The sequence below is a fragment of the Nilaparvata lugens genome, chromosome 10, assembly GCF_014356525.2.
Source record: "Nilaparvata lugens isolate BPH chromosome 10, ASM1435652v1, whole genome shotgun sequence".
NCBI lineage: Eukaryota > Metazoa > Arthropoda > Insecta > Hemiptera > Delphacidae > Nilaparvata > Nilaparvata lugens.
In genome coordinates this window covers 43481500-43500522 of record NC_052513.1, presented here as the reverse complement: position 1 = coordinate 43500522, position 19023 = coordinate 43481500, and the positions used below count along the sequence as shown (strand labels likewise).

The 19023-nt window shown below is 36.4% G+C and overlaps 1 protein-coding gene across 1 annotated transcript in view; it reads right to left on the bottom strand.

Annotated features, from left to right (window-relative positions):
• Window positions 1–6261: 6261 nt before the first annotated feature.
• Window positions 6262–19023, bottom strand: part of LOC111053967 (probable oligoribonuclease) — a 29372-nt gene continuing 16610 nt past the window's right edge. Inside the window, 6 exon segments of the mRNA XM_039436929.1 lie at window positions 6262–6431; window positions 7668–7681; window positions 7684–7796; window positions 10920–11013; window positions 11775–11936; window positions 18322–18437. Coding sequence (XP_039292863.1) covers window positions 6296–6431; window positions 7668–7681; window positions 7684–7796; window positions 10920–11013; window positions 11775–11936; window positions 18322–18437 — 635 coding nt within the window. The 3' untranslated portion in view covers window positions 6262–6295.

Here is a 19023-nt window from a genome sequence, read left to right as displayed (position 1 = left end):
GATATTTTCAGAAAATTTTTATTTTATTCAATCAACAATACCATGAATAATTTATCCTCTGAATCTCATTGATTTATCTTTTACCGAATTTGAAATGTTCTGTCCCAAAAATTTAAACTTAGGCGCTCATATCTCAAAAAGTAATGACCTGCGAAAACTTTTTCATTTTGATAGCTTGATGATTTATACAAATAGAAAAACTTTGTAAAATATCACCAGTAGATGGTTAATTTTTAGCCTTTGCACAGCCTTAATTTAGCAATGGTATTGCTATCCTTGTCTATCATTCAACAAAGCGGATACCGTTATCTCTTTCTTGCTTTGCTCTGTTGCCAGATCGTCTTTTAACAATGTATAATTAATAATCAATTAACAAAATATTTCATCTTAATTACGTAAATTCATTATGGAAGGCATCGACAAGACAGAGGAACGGCAACGTTGTTCTCCTATCTTTCTACACTGCCGTTATAACGTGGACCTGTACAATACAGTACTAGTACAATTCAGTACAGTACAAGAAAAAAATAAAATGGAAATAGTACCCTACAAACATCTTTGAAAACGCCTTTCAAAACAAGAAAAGTGTTTTGAAAAAAGGGTGTACTATTTTTATTTTATTTCTACTTTCCTTGCCCTATTACCATAGGTAAGGAAAGTATTGCTTTCCGAAAAAAATTAAGGTACCCCAATTTCTAAATTTCTATACGTTTCAAGGTCCCCTGAGTTCAAAAAAGTGGTTTTTGGGTATTGGTCTGTATGTGTGTGTGTGTGTGTGGTGTGTGTGTGTGTGTTGTGTGTGTGTGTGTGTGGTGTGTGTGTGTGTGTGTGTGTGTGTGTGTGTGGTGTGTGTGTTGTGTGTATGGGTGTTTGTGCGTCTGTGTACACGATATCTCATCTCCCAATTAACGGAATGACTCGAAATTTGGAACGTAAGGTCCTTACAATATATGGTTCTAACACGAACAATTTAGTCAGGCTTCAGATGCAATTTAAACAAAAAGATTCAAATGGAAAAGATCGAGCATAAAAATCTCTACAATTAATTTTCAGTAACATTTTCACCTAAAATTAAAAATAAGCTCGAAATTCGAGAAAATGTGATTATCCAATTGCAAACTGTTGATTCCATTAAACAACTGTTGATTCACTATGAAGAGATATCAGACCTCTTGTGTCTCCAGCGTTATTGCCCTGTCACCAGCTGGCTCAAATCTTCGAATAGTAGACTTGAGTGCGCGGGAACACTAGCGTCAGGTGATCAATTTTCATAACGGCAAGGAAAGTTGTGTGAGTGCGCCATACCAGATTTTTATCACTAAAAGTAAATAAATAAATAAATAAATAATTTTTATTCATGGAGGCAACCGGTAAAAACCCATTTTGCCTCATTCACACATTACAATCATACACTATACAATCCAAAAATGTATTTTAAGAATTAAGTTAAGTATGAAGTAGACCCTTTAAGTATTAAGAATTAAGTATGAAAAAGTAGACCCTGTTATGTATCATACTATTTATAACTATGAAGAACTATAGTTCTTTCCACTCCCTGGATCAAATACATCCTAATCTTTAATAATATAATAAAGGAAAGAATAGGCGAATAAATCTAGATGGGAAAATCATGATGATATCATCACGTCTGAACTGATTAATTTGAAATTTTGCATATTGATTCTTAATTTACCAAAGATGGTTATAGACCTATTTTAAATTATTCAAGATTTCATTAGGTCAAGTTATCAGTTTGTCAAGTTTTCAATAGACCCTTGCGGACCTGCTAGTATATCATATATTCAGTAATAATGTGTAGCCTACCGGTTACCTATACCGTATCAACAGTTCCATTTGCAATGCTATCAGATAAACACTTATTTACTAGTAAGAAGTTCATTTATGAACTTACAGTTCATTTATGTACAGTACAGAATGTGTCTGGAAAAGCAACACATATTCATTCTAAAATGGATATTATACTGTAGGCTATTGAAGATTTCGTAGAGAAGCTTACATTTTAACTCAAATCTAACTAATATCTCAATAAGAGTATAAGTTCAATATATTCTACAGTACAGGGTCTGTATAATAATAAGTAACCGGACTGAGCTCAGGAAATTTTCTATTGGCAAAATATGTACAATTTTTCAGTGGAGATCTTCAAAGTAGTCCCCATTGGAGTCGATAACACGCTGATACCGGATTTTCCAATCCCTGAACGCTCCCTGGAAGTCGGCAACCTCTATGCTGTCTAGAGCCCTCGTCGTAGCACGTTGAACGTTTTCCAGAGTCCCAAACCGCGTCCCCTTAAGTTGTCTCTTATCTTGGGGAACAAAAAGGAGTCTGGTGGTGCCATATCCGGGCTGTAAGGAGGATTTGGCAACGTTACCCTCGACTGTTTGGCCAACTGCTCGGTGACGAGCATGGTCGTGAAGGAGGATCCACGCATCGGCAATCCCCGGACGGACTAAATGAACCCGGACGGTTAGTCGACGGAGCACCTCTCTGTAGTACTGACCGTTCACAAATCCTCCTTACAGCCCGGAGTGTTATATTTAAATATAGTTTGGTGTTTTAATTTCTCTTAATTCAAAATGTTTAGCTTATATTCATTTTTGGACGAAAATTGAACTAGAATCTTTTTACAGTAGAAACATAACCTATTTTTTGGACATTTTATTAATTTATCAAAATTTGGGAATGGAATAGATTTGGGCCAAGCCTGTTGTTCCTTCCTAATCATATTTATATGATTTGTGATTATGTCCACGAATAAATGATAAATTATATGGCACCACCGGACTCCTTTTTTGTGCCCAAGATCAAGAGACAACTTAAGCGGACGCGGTTCGGGACTCTGGAAAACGTTCAACGTGCTACGACGAGGGCTCTATAGTGAGGTCCACGTTATAATGGCAGTGGTTAAAGATAGAAGAATAGTGATGCCAATTCTCTGCATTAAATAATTATATTTCTACACTGTCAAAAACATAATTGGCATCGTTGTGGACCTAGAAAAGGATAGTACCACCGGCTTTGTCGAATGATAGACAAGGATAGCAAAACCAAAGTTGATCAAATACTGCCATTATAACGTGGACCTCACTATAGACAGCATAGAGGTTGCCAACTTCCAGGGAGCGTTCAGGGATTGGAAAATCCGGTATCAGCGTGCTATTGACTCCAATGGGGACTACTTTGAAGGTTTCTAATGAAAAATTGTAAATATTTTGCCAATAAAAAATTTCCTGAGGTCAGTCCGGTTACTTATTATACAGACCCTGTAAATTGGAAAATTTAATATTGAAAATTAAAAGCTGGAATATTATCTATAAATTTCAATTTATCCATTTCAAAATTCAATTTCAATAAAACAGTATACATATATGTAATCCCTCTAGCTATTAGAGGGATTGCAGGCTACTGATTAACCATTGATAGTTCATTAAACTAGTTTGTCAAATGTTCACAATAGTCTGTCCGGTGAAAGCAGGACATGAACCGGCTCCGGAAAAAGTGCTGAGTCATGAAAATTGCATGTCTGACCGCTGACAAAAAAGAAGGCCAACATTTGCAAGTCATAGGCGGACTCTTTTTATTGTAGATGCCATCTTAGTTCTTCCTTGCCATCTTTTTATTAGATGCCATCTCTTAGCTTTTCATTGCCATCTTTCTATTAGATGCTCATCAGAGGATGAATGGAGAGTCAATATTGACAGGTGGTGACAAGACGAGATGAATGATGTGGAGATCAATTTTAAACTGACAGCATAATTCTTGAAATGAATGACTTCACACTGACGCTGTCCATTCAACCAAATGCTGACACCTTAAAACTTATCTCATAGTGGCGAAAGTGGGGTCCACGTTATAATGGCAGTAAATAATAATAATAATAATATCGAGTGACCTGGCTGGTTCAGGTCTGGTGTCAGAGTTTTCAGGTCGCAGCTGATCAATTTTCAGGGCCTCTGACATGACCTAACGACTGCTTTTTAGGCAGCCGGGACCGACGGCTTAACGTGTCCATCCGAAACACGGGAGTGGCCCGAGATAAATATCTTGCCCGGGCCGGGATTCGAACCCGGCCTCTGAATCATAAAGCCAGCATCTGATCCACTCGACTACGGCCACTCCGTGTAATGGCAGTGTTTGATTAGCAATGGTATTGCTATCCTTGTCTATCATTCAACAAAGCAGATAGCGCTATCTCTTTCTCGCTTTGCTCTGTTGCCAGATCGTCTTCCAACAATGTAGAATTAATAATTAATTAACAGAATATTTAATCTCAATCATTATGAAAAATATAATTTCTTGCTTGATAAAATATAATTGATTATTTTAACAAGAATGTACAGTTAGGCTCAACTCAGGTCGAGAAGAGACTCGACTCTAGTCGAGAGCATGTGTTTCCAAATGGTGACAGTCGCGGAGACTAGAGTCGACTGGTCTGAGTGTCACCATTTGGAAACACATGCTCTCGACTAGAGTCGAGTCTCTTCTCGACCTGAGTCGCGTAAGTATGAGTTGAGCCTTAATATTACATCAATAAACCTGTATCAGCTACCGTCTATAGAAGGAATTGCCAAGACAGAGGATCGGCAACGTTGTTCTGCTATCTTTCTCCACTGTCATGTGGACCTCACTATAGAAGCATGGATATAGAAGGAATTTCTTAGATAGGTCAGTTTTTACATCGCAACAAATGACGTACGGTACAGTCTGAGAAAACTTGATTAAATATAAAGAAAAAGAAAAATCTGTACTGAGATTTTTATTTTTCTTTATATTGCAAGTAGCCCTATACAGAAAAGAGATTGATTAAGTTTGTAGAGTGAATATTGATACTGTACTGTGGAACTTTTCACAAATTGAAGAGACTTGTTATAAGATATTGTTAAAAAAACCTCAACAAAAACCTCACCAACCTAACCTAACCCACCCCAAATAGGGGTGCAGGGGGCGAAGCCCCCGCCGAGCGCGAAGCGTGAGTTATATATATACTATAGCCGGAGCGTCTGAAAACCTCCTGACAAGGGTGGTTGTTTTAGTGGTTGATGCTCTGTTAGATTCGATTGACAAGTGGTTGAAACCATAGGAATAATTATGATATCTGGAAATTTTCTATTTTGGGGGGCTCCAGGACCCCCCCAATTTTTTCAACTTTTGAACAGCACATTTCTCAGCAAAGTTCAAGAGAACTTTTTTGTTCAGCGCCCCTACATTACTAGATTGCTAGAATAAAATTTCGACCGGGTCGGGTGTGGTGCAGGGGGGAGCTTAATTTTCGACGATTTTTGCATGATGGAAAATTTGAAAAATTCCCAGCCAAACTGGGGCATCTGACAATACCATCTTCCATCAGGATGTCCCTAGGTGTCTTAGCAGGCATTGGGAAAATTATTGATTTTTCAAAATTTTAACAATATTATATTTACCAATATTTTATTTTTAGAATAAAGTGGATTTTTTTACAATATCTCAAGTCTCTTCAATCAGAGAAAACTTATTCTATTTAGAATCTAATTGAAGATTATTTTATTCCATGGTACATTTTAGATATTTAACAAAGGATTTGAATTGTATATTGTTGTTCAAGTTGAATAGTTTGTGCTATAGTGAGGTCCACGTTATATGGCAGTATATTTGATTAACATTGGTGTTTCTATCCTTGTCTATCACTCAACAAAGCAGATAGCGCTATCCTTTTCTAGCTCCGCAACCTGGCTCCAGATCGTATTTCAACAATGTACCAGTATACATTTAACTGATGTGATATCTTTTTATGCTATTTTTTTCTTTGGTATCACCATAAATGATACAGTACCACCATAGATGATACAGTATCAACACAATATGATACAGTATCATCTCAACTTGATACATAAGCCAAAATTGGATACAATACTTCCAAAGTTTGAATGAATTGTACAAATAATGGGATATCTTTTTATGCTATTTATGTCCTCTATGTTATTGAATATTGTTGTTGAAGATCATGGGATATCTTCTTAAGCTATCTTTTCTCTTTGGTATCACCATAAATGATACAGTATCAACACAAAATGATACAGTATCATCTCAACTTGATACACAACACCAAAACTTGATACAAAAATTCCAAACTGAATGAATTCTACAAACCATGGGATGGATATGCTATCTTTCCTCTATGTCAATATACAGTAGAATGAAGAATGTATAATGAATCAATAATTAAGGATTTATGAGAGGAAATTGAAAAAATAAAGAAATATGTGCGAGAGAAACATGCGTTTAATAAGACTCATAACTATGATAGACTTTCTTTGAAAATAGTTGATCTATAATATTTCAACTCTTCTATACTATTCTTGATGTCAGCGAAAGCTCTATGTGCTAACAATTTATTTTTAACCATTCTTTCGTATGCTGATGGATACCACCTCCTGAAACAAAAAGTGAAATTATAATGCTTTATTAAAAAAAATACACTTATATGTTTTGGAATACTGAATAATGTGATAGATATAATGTAAAGGCCCGGTTGCACAAAAGCCTGGCAAAATTTAAATGCCTCACAAACCAATCAGAGGCTTTATCGAGAAAAAATCTTTCGTGAATTGTTCTCATAAAATTTAATCACGATTAAAATTTGACACTTTTGTGCAACCGGCACATACTGTTGTGAGTCGGAACAGACAAGGATCTAAACCATGAATGAAAGAAGATATTTTGGATTGAGGAGGATATATTGGCATAAAAACACATTCAAATATCATATTGAAAAAGAGCAATGCTTTAGATTAGAGAAGATACATTAGAACGTTAATAGTATTTAAGACTACAGTGAATTACACGTTATAATGGCAGTATTTGATTAACATTGGTGTTGCTATCCTTGTCTATCATTCGACAAAACTGTTTCTTCCCCGAATTTTGATTTATACACCATAAATGGTCCAAAAAGTAGGTTTATGTTTCATACACTTGAATTCAGGTCCAATTTTGAGTCAAAATATTAAAAAACAGAAAAGTTCTAATTTAGATTGTTTACAAACAAAATTGAATAACAAAATAACACTCACTAATCACTTAAAACTGTAAAATAATGATTAACTTTGAATATTATGATATACTCTAATTTAGTGTGATAAACCATGTCATGTCAACAAATCAATTATTTTGATAACATTTCTAGATAATATTTCTCGCGAAATACGGTAAGCTGATTGAATGATTACACAGCTGATCTCCCACACAGGAACACGCATCTTCTGTTATCGACAGACGACGAAATTATACAGACATCTGTTCTTCCAAGGATGAATTATCCTTTTAATGTCCTTCAGCGAGTTTTCCCAGGGATGAGACATAGTGCAATCGAATTGATATATCATAAACCTACTATGTTCCAAATTTCGTGAAAATCGTTAGAGCCGTTTTCGAGATCCGTTGAACATAAATAACCAGATATAAAAATGCAGAAATTGCTCGCTTAATATAATAGGATTTGATACACAATACCATAATTTGATACAAAACTTCCAAACTTTGCAACAGAGGTAGGAAAGGATAGCGCTATCTGCTTTGTCTGATGATAGACAAGGATAGCAACACCAGAGTTGATCGAATACTTCTATTATAACGTAGACCTTACTATTTATTTTAATATCATCACTTACCTGCAGAGTTCTTTTTGACTGCTGAGACATCTACGATACGATAATGTAAGTGACCATCTATTCTAGGCATGAACTGCTTAATGAATAATCTATCCATGTAGACACTGTTGCCTGCCAACTGACATTTGCCTGAAAAGGAAAAAAAACAGTTCAACTTGGGTAAAAAATGAGTTCACTATAAAATAAAACCACAGAGAAAAGATAGCATAAGAGGATATCCCATGGACCGTGATATAGAATAGAATGACTTTTATTTTTTGACGTGACGAAGTTTGTACAGTAATGACCACTCTACCACTTAGGTGGGCCGTCCACTGGAACCGATTTCGTCCGAACTAGCATCGGCCGAAAACTACCGAACTCGTCCGAACGATCCCCCAACAAAGAAAGCAATAGATGCTCGTTCATCGCAACAGGTTCATACGTCCGTCTCCGGCCGATCAAGTTTTTGATCAGAATTGAATGGGATTTTCCGGCTCTATCCGTCCGAAGTCGAGCTGAAGACAACATCATCCAAACCTCAAAATTGTTTCACAGTCTTGTCTATTTTTGTTTTTTCAACTTGTTCTGTTTTATAAATCTTTTTTTTGTTATCTTTGTGAGTAAACACACACACAGAAGAATGACTTTCCCTACTAACTAGCTTACCACTTCACTTTCTGGCATCCAGCCAACTACTGAACTAGACTGACGAAAACAGTTCCAATGGACAACCGTGTTCGGCCGAATTAACAGCCGGCAGATTCGTCCGATCCAACGGCCGAACGGATCGGTTGAATACGGTTCCAGTGGACAGTTACCCTAAACCACCTATGTTCCAAATTTCATGCCGATTTTTGGAACTTCCAAAAAATACATTACATCACAATATATTACAATGTGTAACTGCAATAATGAATTATTTTAAATATTGTTTTAAACAACCCCTGAGTTAATACAGTGTGGGGTCGTTCGTGAAATTGAAGCCTTTAATCGTGAAATTGAAGCCGGTGACTGTCGACTACTGTCGATTATTACTGTTTTGGTCGAGTAAGAGTGTAAGAACGGCACAATATGAGAGACTGTCAGCGTCACACAGCTTCACCAAAAAGAACTGGAGTGATCCGTGGTCTAGTGGATAGAGTGCCTGCGTAGCAGCATAGAGATCCCGGGTTCAAACCCTCTCAATACCAAAAGTTTTTTAACCAGATCACTCCCGTGTTATCAGATGGGCACGTTAAACGTCACGTTTTATGGGCACGTTTTATCGTCGGTCCCGGCTGAAGTGTGACAGTCGTAAGGCCCATTGATGGCTTAAATTATATATTCAGGCGGTGGGACCTTCCCGCAAGGGACTGACTCCCCACCAACAAATGTCATACGGAATTTACTTTTACCAAAAAGAACTATGTGGACTATCAGCTTGAGTTACCAGTGAAATTTTGAACATAAATGCCCTCTACCATGGGATATCTTCTTATGCCATCTTTTCTCTATGCTAGAGAAAAGATACTTGAACCCCTATTACTTAATAAAATCCAATGTAAAAAAAACATTTCCTCTTGAAAATTATGATCGAAACTTGTCGTTGTAATATTTTAAATATTACTAGAGGTACTACAAGTTTTCATATTGTTCTTATTAATCCAATGTACCTATACTCTGTGCAGAATTACTTCTTACTTGGGATGGACATGCGCAGCAGAGAAAGCATACAGCGGGAGGGATACAGAGGCGCGATGTTGCCGTTTTGAAGCGGCCAGCGTTCTCCAACTTCTAGTGACTGTTCATGTGCTCATGCTACACATGCGAAGATTCCTGTCTGGAAACAGTCAGACGGCTGACAAATTGGCAACTGCGCATCTACCTATGACTCTACTAGTAGTTCTGTGAACAGTAGACCTCACGCAGTATTCTCATCCACAAGTACCTGATTGAAACTATAGACCTTATACAAATACAGCAATAGACTGGCTTCTCCACACATCTGTGTAATCACTTGTCAGCTGATTTATGATGAATAATTCTATAGTCTGATTACTCTAATATTGGCGTATGAAGGAGGCTTATTTTTCCTTTTATATTATCCTTGAAATGCAAAATTTCCAAAAACCTTGTATATACGTCGACGCGCAATTAAAAAAGGAACATAACTGTCAAATTTCATGAAAATCTATTAACGCGTTTCGCCGTAAATGCGCAACATATAAACATTTAAACATTAAGAGAAATGCAAAACCGTCGACTTGAATCTTAGACCTCACTTCACTCGGTCAATTTATCACTGTAATTGCCTGATCTCCCTCCATTTCTCTGCGCTGCATATTCCTCCAAGTCTGAAGTAAATTTGCACGGACTGTAAAATACAAGATACAAAGCATGTTGGTTTTTCAACAAGAGAGCAACAGGTATTCGATGTGCATGCTCTAACAAAATCGAGCATTCTGAAAGATACAGCCGTCCAAAAGTATTGAAACTCTAGAAAAATTGAAGATAAATATTGTATGAATCGTAGGAGATGTGGTCAAGACTTATAAGTTATGTACTTTTTGAGAAAAAGACTTTCAAAGTTGCTCAATTAAACATTGAACAGATAGGAAGAATAGATTTTCAGAGCACCAATGACGTCACACCGATCATCTGACTCTGATCATCAAAAGATCGAGATGCGCATGACCAGTTCCTTGTATTGTAGGTATTGTGATACAGTCTAATTCCTTTGAATAACTTGAGAATAGAATCATTATTCGGAGCTAGTCTTGAAAAATGAAAAACGTTACCGTAAAGTATCACCATAGAGAAACAATAGCATATGTAGATATCCCATGGTATAGGGCGTTTATGTCGCAACTTTTACTGTTATCTCAAGCTGATAGTTCATGTAATTCTTTCCCGTGAAGCTGTGTGACGCTGGTAGTCTCTCATATTGTGCCGTTCATACACTCTCACCCAAACAAAACAGTAAAAATCAATAATAATCAACAGTAATTGGCTTGAGATAACAGTAAAAGTTGCGACATAAACGCCCTATACTACTATCCTATCGCACTATCTACTTACGCTATTGTTTCTCTATGGTATCACTTAATCAAATTTAAAAGATTGTAAATTCAATCATTTAAATCGCTAGGTTTCACTCAAATAATGGAAAAATTCCAAAATCTTACCAACATTTTCATCTTCTGTTATAAATAATATAAAGAGAGGGAGCAATTCATTAATGAAATAATAATATTAATACCAAGTTAAACGTGAAGAATTAAATTAACTCACCTGGAGGAACGTGTTGACTGATGAAATTATACAATTTTGTTTCAGCTTCTTCCAAAGTGATTTTACTTTTTCTCACTTCTTCTGTCAAACCGGTCTGCAAAAAAGAGTATAATTTGAATTTCAATTTATTCCCTCTCTAAGTTTAATAAATTTGATTTTAATTCATTTCAATTCACCATCGATAATCATTTCTGAAGTTCGAAACCATAACACCAATCTACGAACGATTAAGTACTATTATTGAGACGTCTCAAGTGTGTTATGTAATCTTCAACTATTCAACTATGCCTCTACATTCTACATTGACGAGAGACAACTGTTTACATCTCATTTTTCCAGTAGGTTGGATTCTACCTTCAATATTCAAGTTGAATTCAAAATTAAACATGCTCAACATCTACAAAACGTAAAGAAGGGTACGTATAAAGAAAAATAAAAATCTCAGTACCCTTTTTGAATTATTTTATTACAACATGTTTCGGACATTGATACCATTTTCAAGTGATAAAATAATTCAAAAAGGGTACTGAGATTTTTATTTTTATTTATACCCTTCTTCACGTTTTGTAGATGTTGAGCATGTTTAATTTTGAATTCAACTTGAATATTATTTCAAGTTTATTTATTATATTTATATTACAAGTAGCCCTATACAGTGAAGAAGGGTCTACATTGGTATAGTGGTAAGTTTCTGTTCTTGCAACCTAGGCTTCAAGTTTTCAAAATACACTTATTTTACACAAAACTTGAATTCAAGTGAACTTGACTGATGTAAACGCCCCTTTACGATATTGTACCTTTAGCCAGGAACTCAATTTCAATTTTCAAGAATTTTTAGCAGCGGTATTAACTTACTTTAGCATGATTTACGACACACCACTCATTCATTTTGGCTAAAACTTCTTCTGGTTCATTAATCACCAAGGAAGGGAATTCTGCAATTACATTCAATTGGCCATCAGTAATAATACAAGCCACCTCAATTATCCGGTGTATGGACAGATCAAGACCTGTCATCTGAAAAACAGCAAACAATTCGACTAATGTAGATATTGAAAAATATAAATTATGCGTGAATGCATTTTTAAATATTCTAGAATTGTTTTAAGGTATATTTATTTACAAAGGCAACTCTCCACAAGTATTTTAAGCCTAGGTGATGAGGGAATGAATGATAATACAGTACAAACGTTTCTATTTGTGATGATTTCAAGAATAGATCGATCGAGAGATGATGATGAGTAGCTGATACGAAATATAATTTTCCTACAGTTACGTTGAAAAGTGGCCATTGCTGCACTGATTACAGAACGCAAAGAATCACTTTTCCGCTCTAGTGCGGGAAAAATTTTTCTGCACTCCAGATTTGCAACATGGCAACGCAAAATACTCAGTAGGTTATATGGAGCAACAGTGCAGCAAAATCAAAATGAAGTTGGTAACAGTGACTGGGCTGCTATAGTGAGCAGAGGTGCAACGAAGCACAACGCGCTAATTATTACTATTATATATTATAACCAAGGACAACATTTTTATTCAATTTGACAATAAATTAAGGTTTTTATCAATAATAAAATTACACAGAAAAACATTTGATGCATTTCAGGCAATCTTACCTAAATTACCCACTTTTCATATTCAATGGTAACTGTAGGGAAAAACTTAATGTGAAATACGTGCGCAAAGTTCTTCTGCTGCACTCAAGAAACCATTCCGCCCTCGCCTATGGCTCGGGCGTAAACGTTTCTTTCGGTGCAGCAAACTGTCACTTTGCGCACTAGTTGCACAAATAACTATTAAATACAATTTTCATGACGAATGACAAGCATAAGCTATTTTATGTATGTTTGTGTGTTATGTGAAATCGGTTGTGTTCTCTTGACTGTTGTGTTGAAAGCTGAAGGATATTAGTAATAGGCCTATATTAGATTACACTTTGACAAGTCATATACTGTTGGATGAAAAAGACTAAGAAATTGTCAAAAACCACAGATTTATTGATACTTAGAAAGACCGGTTTCGGTTATTACACCATTGTCAATCTCTGATAAACTCTGATAAACTTTATCAGAGATTGACAATGGTGTAATAACCGAAACCGGTCTTTCTAAGTATCAATAGAACTGTGGTTTTTTGAAAATTTGTTAGTCTTTTTCATTCAATATGAATAATTACCACAATATCAACTTCTCAACTACACAAAAAGTCATACTTGAATTCTTCGTCCTTGACCGGGAGAACCGGATAGACTGTGTCAGGGAGTTCAGGGGGTCACCCCTCAGACTCTGGGATGGCGGCTGTTTGTGTTTTGAGTATAGGGGCTCATCCACTAGTTCTGCCAATGAGCGTTGCTCCCTTAATGCAGTTTCATATGACGAACAAGTAAAGTAAGCATTTTGCTTGTGCGTGAGTAATGGAAAGAGCGCATGAGTGATTCATCAGATGATCAAACGTCCATGCCTACCGGCGGGATACGAACCCACGAGCAGGCAGAGCTATCGTGAGGTCCACGTTATGATGGCAGTATTTCATTAACATTATTGTTGCTATCCTTGTCTATCATTCGACAAAGCAGATCCACCCCTTTCCACCCCAACAACATTCCCACATTGTTTTTAACAATGTAGAAATATGATTAATAATTTAGGCTCAACTCACACTTAGGGCCGGTTTCCGAGCTCGGGATTTAGCTAAGTCCTAGACTTTAAACAGCTGGAGTCAGAATATTGACTTTCCAAAACGGGGCGTAGTCGCAGCTTTTAGAAAAGTGGTCGTAGTTTTTATTTTCTCATTTCTATAATTGGAAACGTTTTTCCTTGACGAAATTAGACGTTCCTAAATAATTCAAAGTAGCTGAAACTTTACACTATTTTCTCTTTATTTTATTTTGTGTTCAATTTTCTAGTTTTTCGAAATTTAATTCAAACGTGACTATGACAATGACTGCGACTACGCCCCGTTTCGGAAAGCCAATTTTCTGACTCCAGCTGTTTAAAGTCTAGGACTTGGCTAAATCCCGAGCTCGGAAACCGACCCTTATATTTTAACCGTGATTAATTCCTCGAGAACCAATCAGAGAAGCCGTCTTATCAGAAAGGCCTTCTATGATTGGTTCTCGTGGAATTAATCACGGTTAAAATTTAACCGGCTGCTGTGCAACCGGGCCATAGTCTCTTCTCGACGCAGCATGTTTTCAAATGGTGACACTCAGACCAGTCGACTCCAGTCTCCGCGACCTAACGACTGAGTCGATCGTCGACTCGACATGTTGGTTGAGCCTCGACTTGAGTTGCATATTACCGTGTATTTTTGATGAAGTGAGGTTAGAATTTGAAGTTACATCTTCATGGTTTCATCATTTCAGATAAGGCAATAATAAAAATTAGATAAGAGAATAATATCATAGAGAAACAATAGAGTAAGTAGATATCCCATGGTATAGGGCGTTTATGTCGCAACTTTTACTGTTATCTCAAGTCGAGTACTATCGATTATTGTAGATTTTTACTGTTTTGGCCGGGTGAGAGTGTATGAACAGCACAATATGTGTTGAGGTTGAGTGGTAGAGAGGACTTAAAAGTTCTAACTCCGCATAATAAAGAATTTTTTCATTTTCATTTTTCACACACGTTTTTGTGAAAGAAATACATGGACTATCGGCTTGAGATAACAGTCAAAGTTGCGACATAAACGCCCTATACCATGGGGATATCTACTTAAGCTATTGTTTCTCTATGATAATATTCATGATAGTTTTATTAAAATCTGAGGTTAGAAATGGAACTGAATTAGTGACAATGAGCAAGAAAGTTGTAAAGTCGAGAGACTGGAGTATCCTTGACTGGGGTCGTACGATTCGAGTCGAGGTAGTGTGAGTTGAGCCTAACAATACATTTAATCTGAATTATGAAAATTAATTAACCAAAACTATCCTTGTTTTCCTTTTGGAACAAGGGATCCCTTTTAATCCCTTGTTCCCTTTTGATCTCTGAGGGATCAGGCTGGAGCTTGAGCTCCTAGGGAGCTCTTTTCAGAGCTATTTTGGAGTTCGTTTCTCGCCTCGTCTCAGAAAATATTCAGGATCCACCAGCCACGGGAGCTGGTTCTCATGGTGAAAGGAACAACCGTCAACTAGGAGGAATTATAGCACACTTGAAAACTGTGTGACTCCGTCCCTGAAAGTAGCCTGGCTTATAGGGGGTGAAGGCTCCAGACTATGATATAGTGAGGTCCATGTTATAATGGCAGTGGAAAAAGATAGGAGAACAGTTGCCGATCCTTGCTTTGTCAATGCCTTCTATGGACGGTAGCTGATACAGATTTATTGATGTAATATTAACTGTTCATTCTCGTTTAAAATAATCAATTATATTTTATTAAGCAAGAAATTACATTTTTCAATAATTTTATAATGAATTTACATAATCAAGATGAAATATTTTGATTAATTATTAATTCTACATTGTTGAAAGACGATCTGGCAACAGAACAAAGAGAGAAACAGATAGCGCTATTCGCTTTGTTGAATGATAGACAAGGATAGCAATACCATTGTTAAACAAACACTGCCATTATAACGTGGACCTCACTATAGGTTCATGGTTCGACCGAGTCACCTGAACTCTCCGTCTTTCCGTATGAGATGTGAAGGGTTGTGTGGCAGAGAGGACCTGGAGTCCTAGCTCCGCCCTTAATACAGGCAATCAATCAATCTCTGGGAGTAGCTGGGCACAGTGAAGGTTGTCCGGTGGAGTTTCGGGGTTATAGCCAGTGAGGGACCAGTCCTCACTGACGCTTCTTTCCGAAACGCTCGCGACCCTTTTGGGCGCCAGTGTGGAGGACGTGCAAGTGCCCACCTTGGGGACGTATACATAATTGAGAACCATGAGTATGTTTCATGACCTGTGGAGGCGTTAGAGGATACGTCCGAGCTCTGATCAGCCCACGTACTGCCGGAACTACGTAGTACCCCCCGATCGAGGGTGGACGGTCATTGGGGTTGTTCCACTGCACCTAAACTCTGTGAACCTCGAGGTGCACGGTCAATTGAGGGGAGTCTACTCAATGCAGACCAAACTCTTCTATGATACTTTTTTGATGTCGTTTTCTTTGACCTCAGCAGGTCAGCCAGATAACCAGGGGAGTTTGGCTTTTCATGAAACTGGATGCGATGATAATAGTTGCCTTTGTCCTATAATAATATTTAAGAACAGCACCAAATACTTGGGAATAATCATTGATAAGCATTTGAAATGGAGAGACCATATTTCATATTTATGTTCTAGGTTGAGGAAAACACTGTATAAGTTTGTTCAACTGAGAAATATTTTCATAGTTGAGCAAATTAAAATGGTTTTCTTTGCGCTTGTGCAGTCAGTTGTGCGATATTGTATCATTGGCTGGGGTGGTTGTGGTGTTACCGTTCTTAAGCCTCTTATAGTATTGTATAAGAGAATTATTAAAATATGCTTGAAAAAACCGGTTAGATATCCAACAAATTTGCTGTATAAAGAATTTAATGTACTCAGTATTGAGCACTTGTATTATCTTGACCTAGCTAGTTTTGTCTATTCGTGGCCCAATAGATTCCCTATAGCCCCTCATGGCGGCTATGTTACTCGTAGACAATCTGAGAGATTTTTGCTAGAAACACCTTGTAGAACAGCGGCTGCCAGTGCTCATGCGGCGTATTATGGTCCTAGACTTTTAAACCGTCTGTTGCTTGAAGTTTCTGGAGCATCCCAATGTATACCAATTTGTTATTATTCTTTCACTTTCAAAACTTTTAGACAGTATCTTCGACACTACTTATTAGGGAGACAAAATGAAGACTAATTTTGATTTATTTCTCAAATCTGTTTTGTAAATCTCAATTCTATTCTTCAAATACATATCTTACTTAGTATAACAGAGCAGAACAGAATTTGTTGTTTTATTTTTAAATATTGGTGATCTTCATCTTTGATGTAGAACATATAGTTGAATCTCAATTAGGCCTATACTGATTACAAGAGCAACATTTGTATGAAAATAACATAAGAGAATGGAATTTTCTTTTTTCTTGATATTGTAATGTAAAATTATAGAATCTAATTATGTTATTAATATTACGATGTATATTAGTATCTTATGCTATCCAACATTCTAGAGATACACCATCCCTCATCACAAGCTTTGCTTAAAGAGGGATGCAACAATATTATTTAGAATATGATATTTTATGTAAATATTCATTATTTTATAAAGAATTTGTATTTTATGTTTGTAAGTATGAATTGTATATTAATTTTTGTTGACATTAATAAATTGAATTTAATTGAATACTCGCCTACCGACTTGGCAGTGCCGATGGGTGGTAGCTCGCGTGTCACACCTCACGGGATATGCAAAAATCCAGAGAGACTTTACATAAAGACTTTTTATTTCTTTGAATATTTGTATAAAGTATTACATTTTTGATTGTTTAATTGCATTATGTGTTAAGAGAGCAATTATTATGGGATATTATCCTTGTGCTCTTATATGTATATCAAAATAAATGAAAAGCAGGTGCCAACTTGGAGGTGTGACGTTAAAGTGTGGCGTCGCGGCCAGAACCTTGCTATCCTTGTTCATCATTCGACAAAGCAGATAGCGCTGTCCTTTTCTAGCTCCACAACGTTGACAGATCGTTTTTAACAATGTAGAAGTACAATATTGATTAACAAAATATTTGATCTCAATTATACTAGTAGTTCTGTGAACAGTAAACCTCACGCGGTATTCTCATCCACAAGTACCTGATTGAAACTATAGACCTTATGGAAATACAGCTATAGACTGGCTTCTCCACACATCTGTGTAATTACTTGTCAGCTGATTTATGATAATTCTATAGTTTGATTTTTACTCTAACATTGGCATATGAAGGAGGCTCCTTTTTCCTTTTATATTATCCTTGAAATGCAAATTTTCCAAAAACCTTGTATATACGTCGACGCGCAATTAAAAAAGGAACATACCTGCAAAATTTCATCAAAATCTATTACCGCGCTTCGCCGTAAATGTGCAACATATAAACATTTAAACATTAAGAGAAATGCCAAACCGTCGACTTGAATCTTAGACCTCACTTCGCTCAATCAATTATTAGATAGCCTAATTGAAAGATATATTTTTTCGACAGGTTGAATTCAATTGATTATATTGAACAGAATGAACAGTAAACACTACATCAGATAAACCGGTATAAGCTATCCTCTACAGAAGGTAGTGACAAGGCAGAGAACAAGCAACACTGTTTTCCAATAAATGAAGGAGTTACTAGACTTGATGAGAATTTGTAGTGTAGATAAATGTCTCATATTGTATAAACTAACGGAACTAACCTATAATAGGATTGTTATTTTGTATAAGCACCTACCTCCATGTCTATCCAAACAAGATTTTCATCCACATTAGGCTTGACGGCTGAGCTACTCATGGTTCTGATATGATTGTACCAGAGTTTATAATTCCTACTGGTATAGATAGGCTTACCTGCAACAAAGCATTTTTATTACAGTAGGTACTGTAATCTTTATGTTAGGACAATTAAGAACACAATCAGCAGCACTGCAAGAAGATATGAAGAATATGCTACCGTACTCAGTATACAGTAGGCTACATACTCGAATTAACTTAGTCTCAGTTGAGTACATAATAATGCCATGCTAAATTAATTGATATAGAAAGTGCACTATGTATATGAGAACATTGCTAGTTATTAAAATTATTAAAAACAGAAGTACAAGTCGAATTTTATTGAAGTGTAGATGCAAGTTTACTATTTGACTTACCCCAAGAAAACAATACCAATGTGTAGCCAACAAACTGGTTCAGGTGGCAACTCTCTATACCTGCATAGCAGGCTTGTAATAGAGTAGGCCACGCTCGTTACCTGAGCTTTTTGCTACCCTTTTATAATATTCTTGGAGGTGGAGGTGAACACCTTACTTTAGGCTAGCCTACATGAGGTCTGATCGAAATAGACCAAGGCTTTAATATCTTTCATCCATTTGCAGTCACGACGGAAAAATCTATATTTTGAGTGATTTTTGGTTGTATTTTACAAGAAATAGTTATT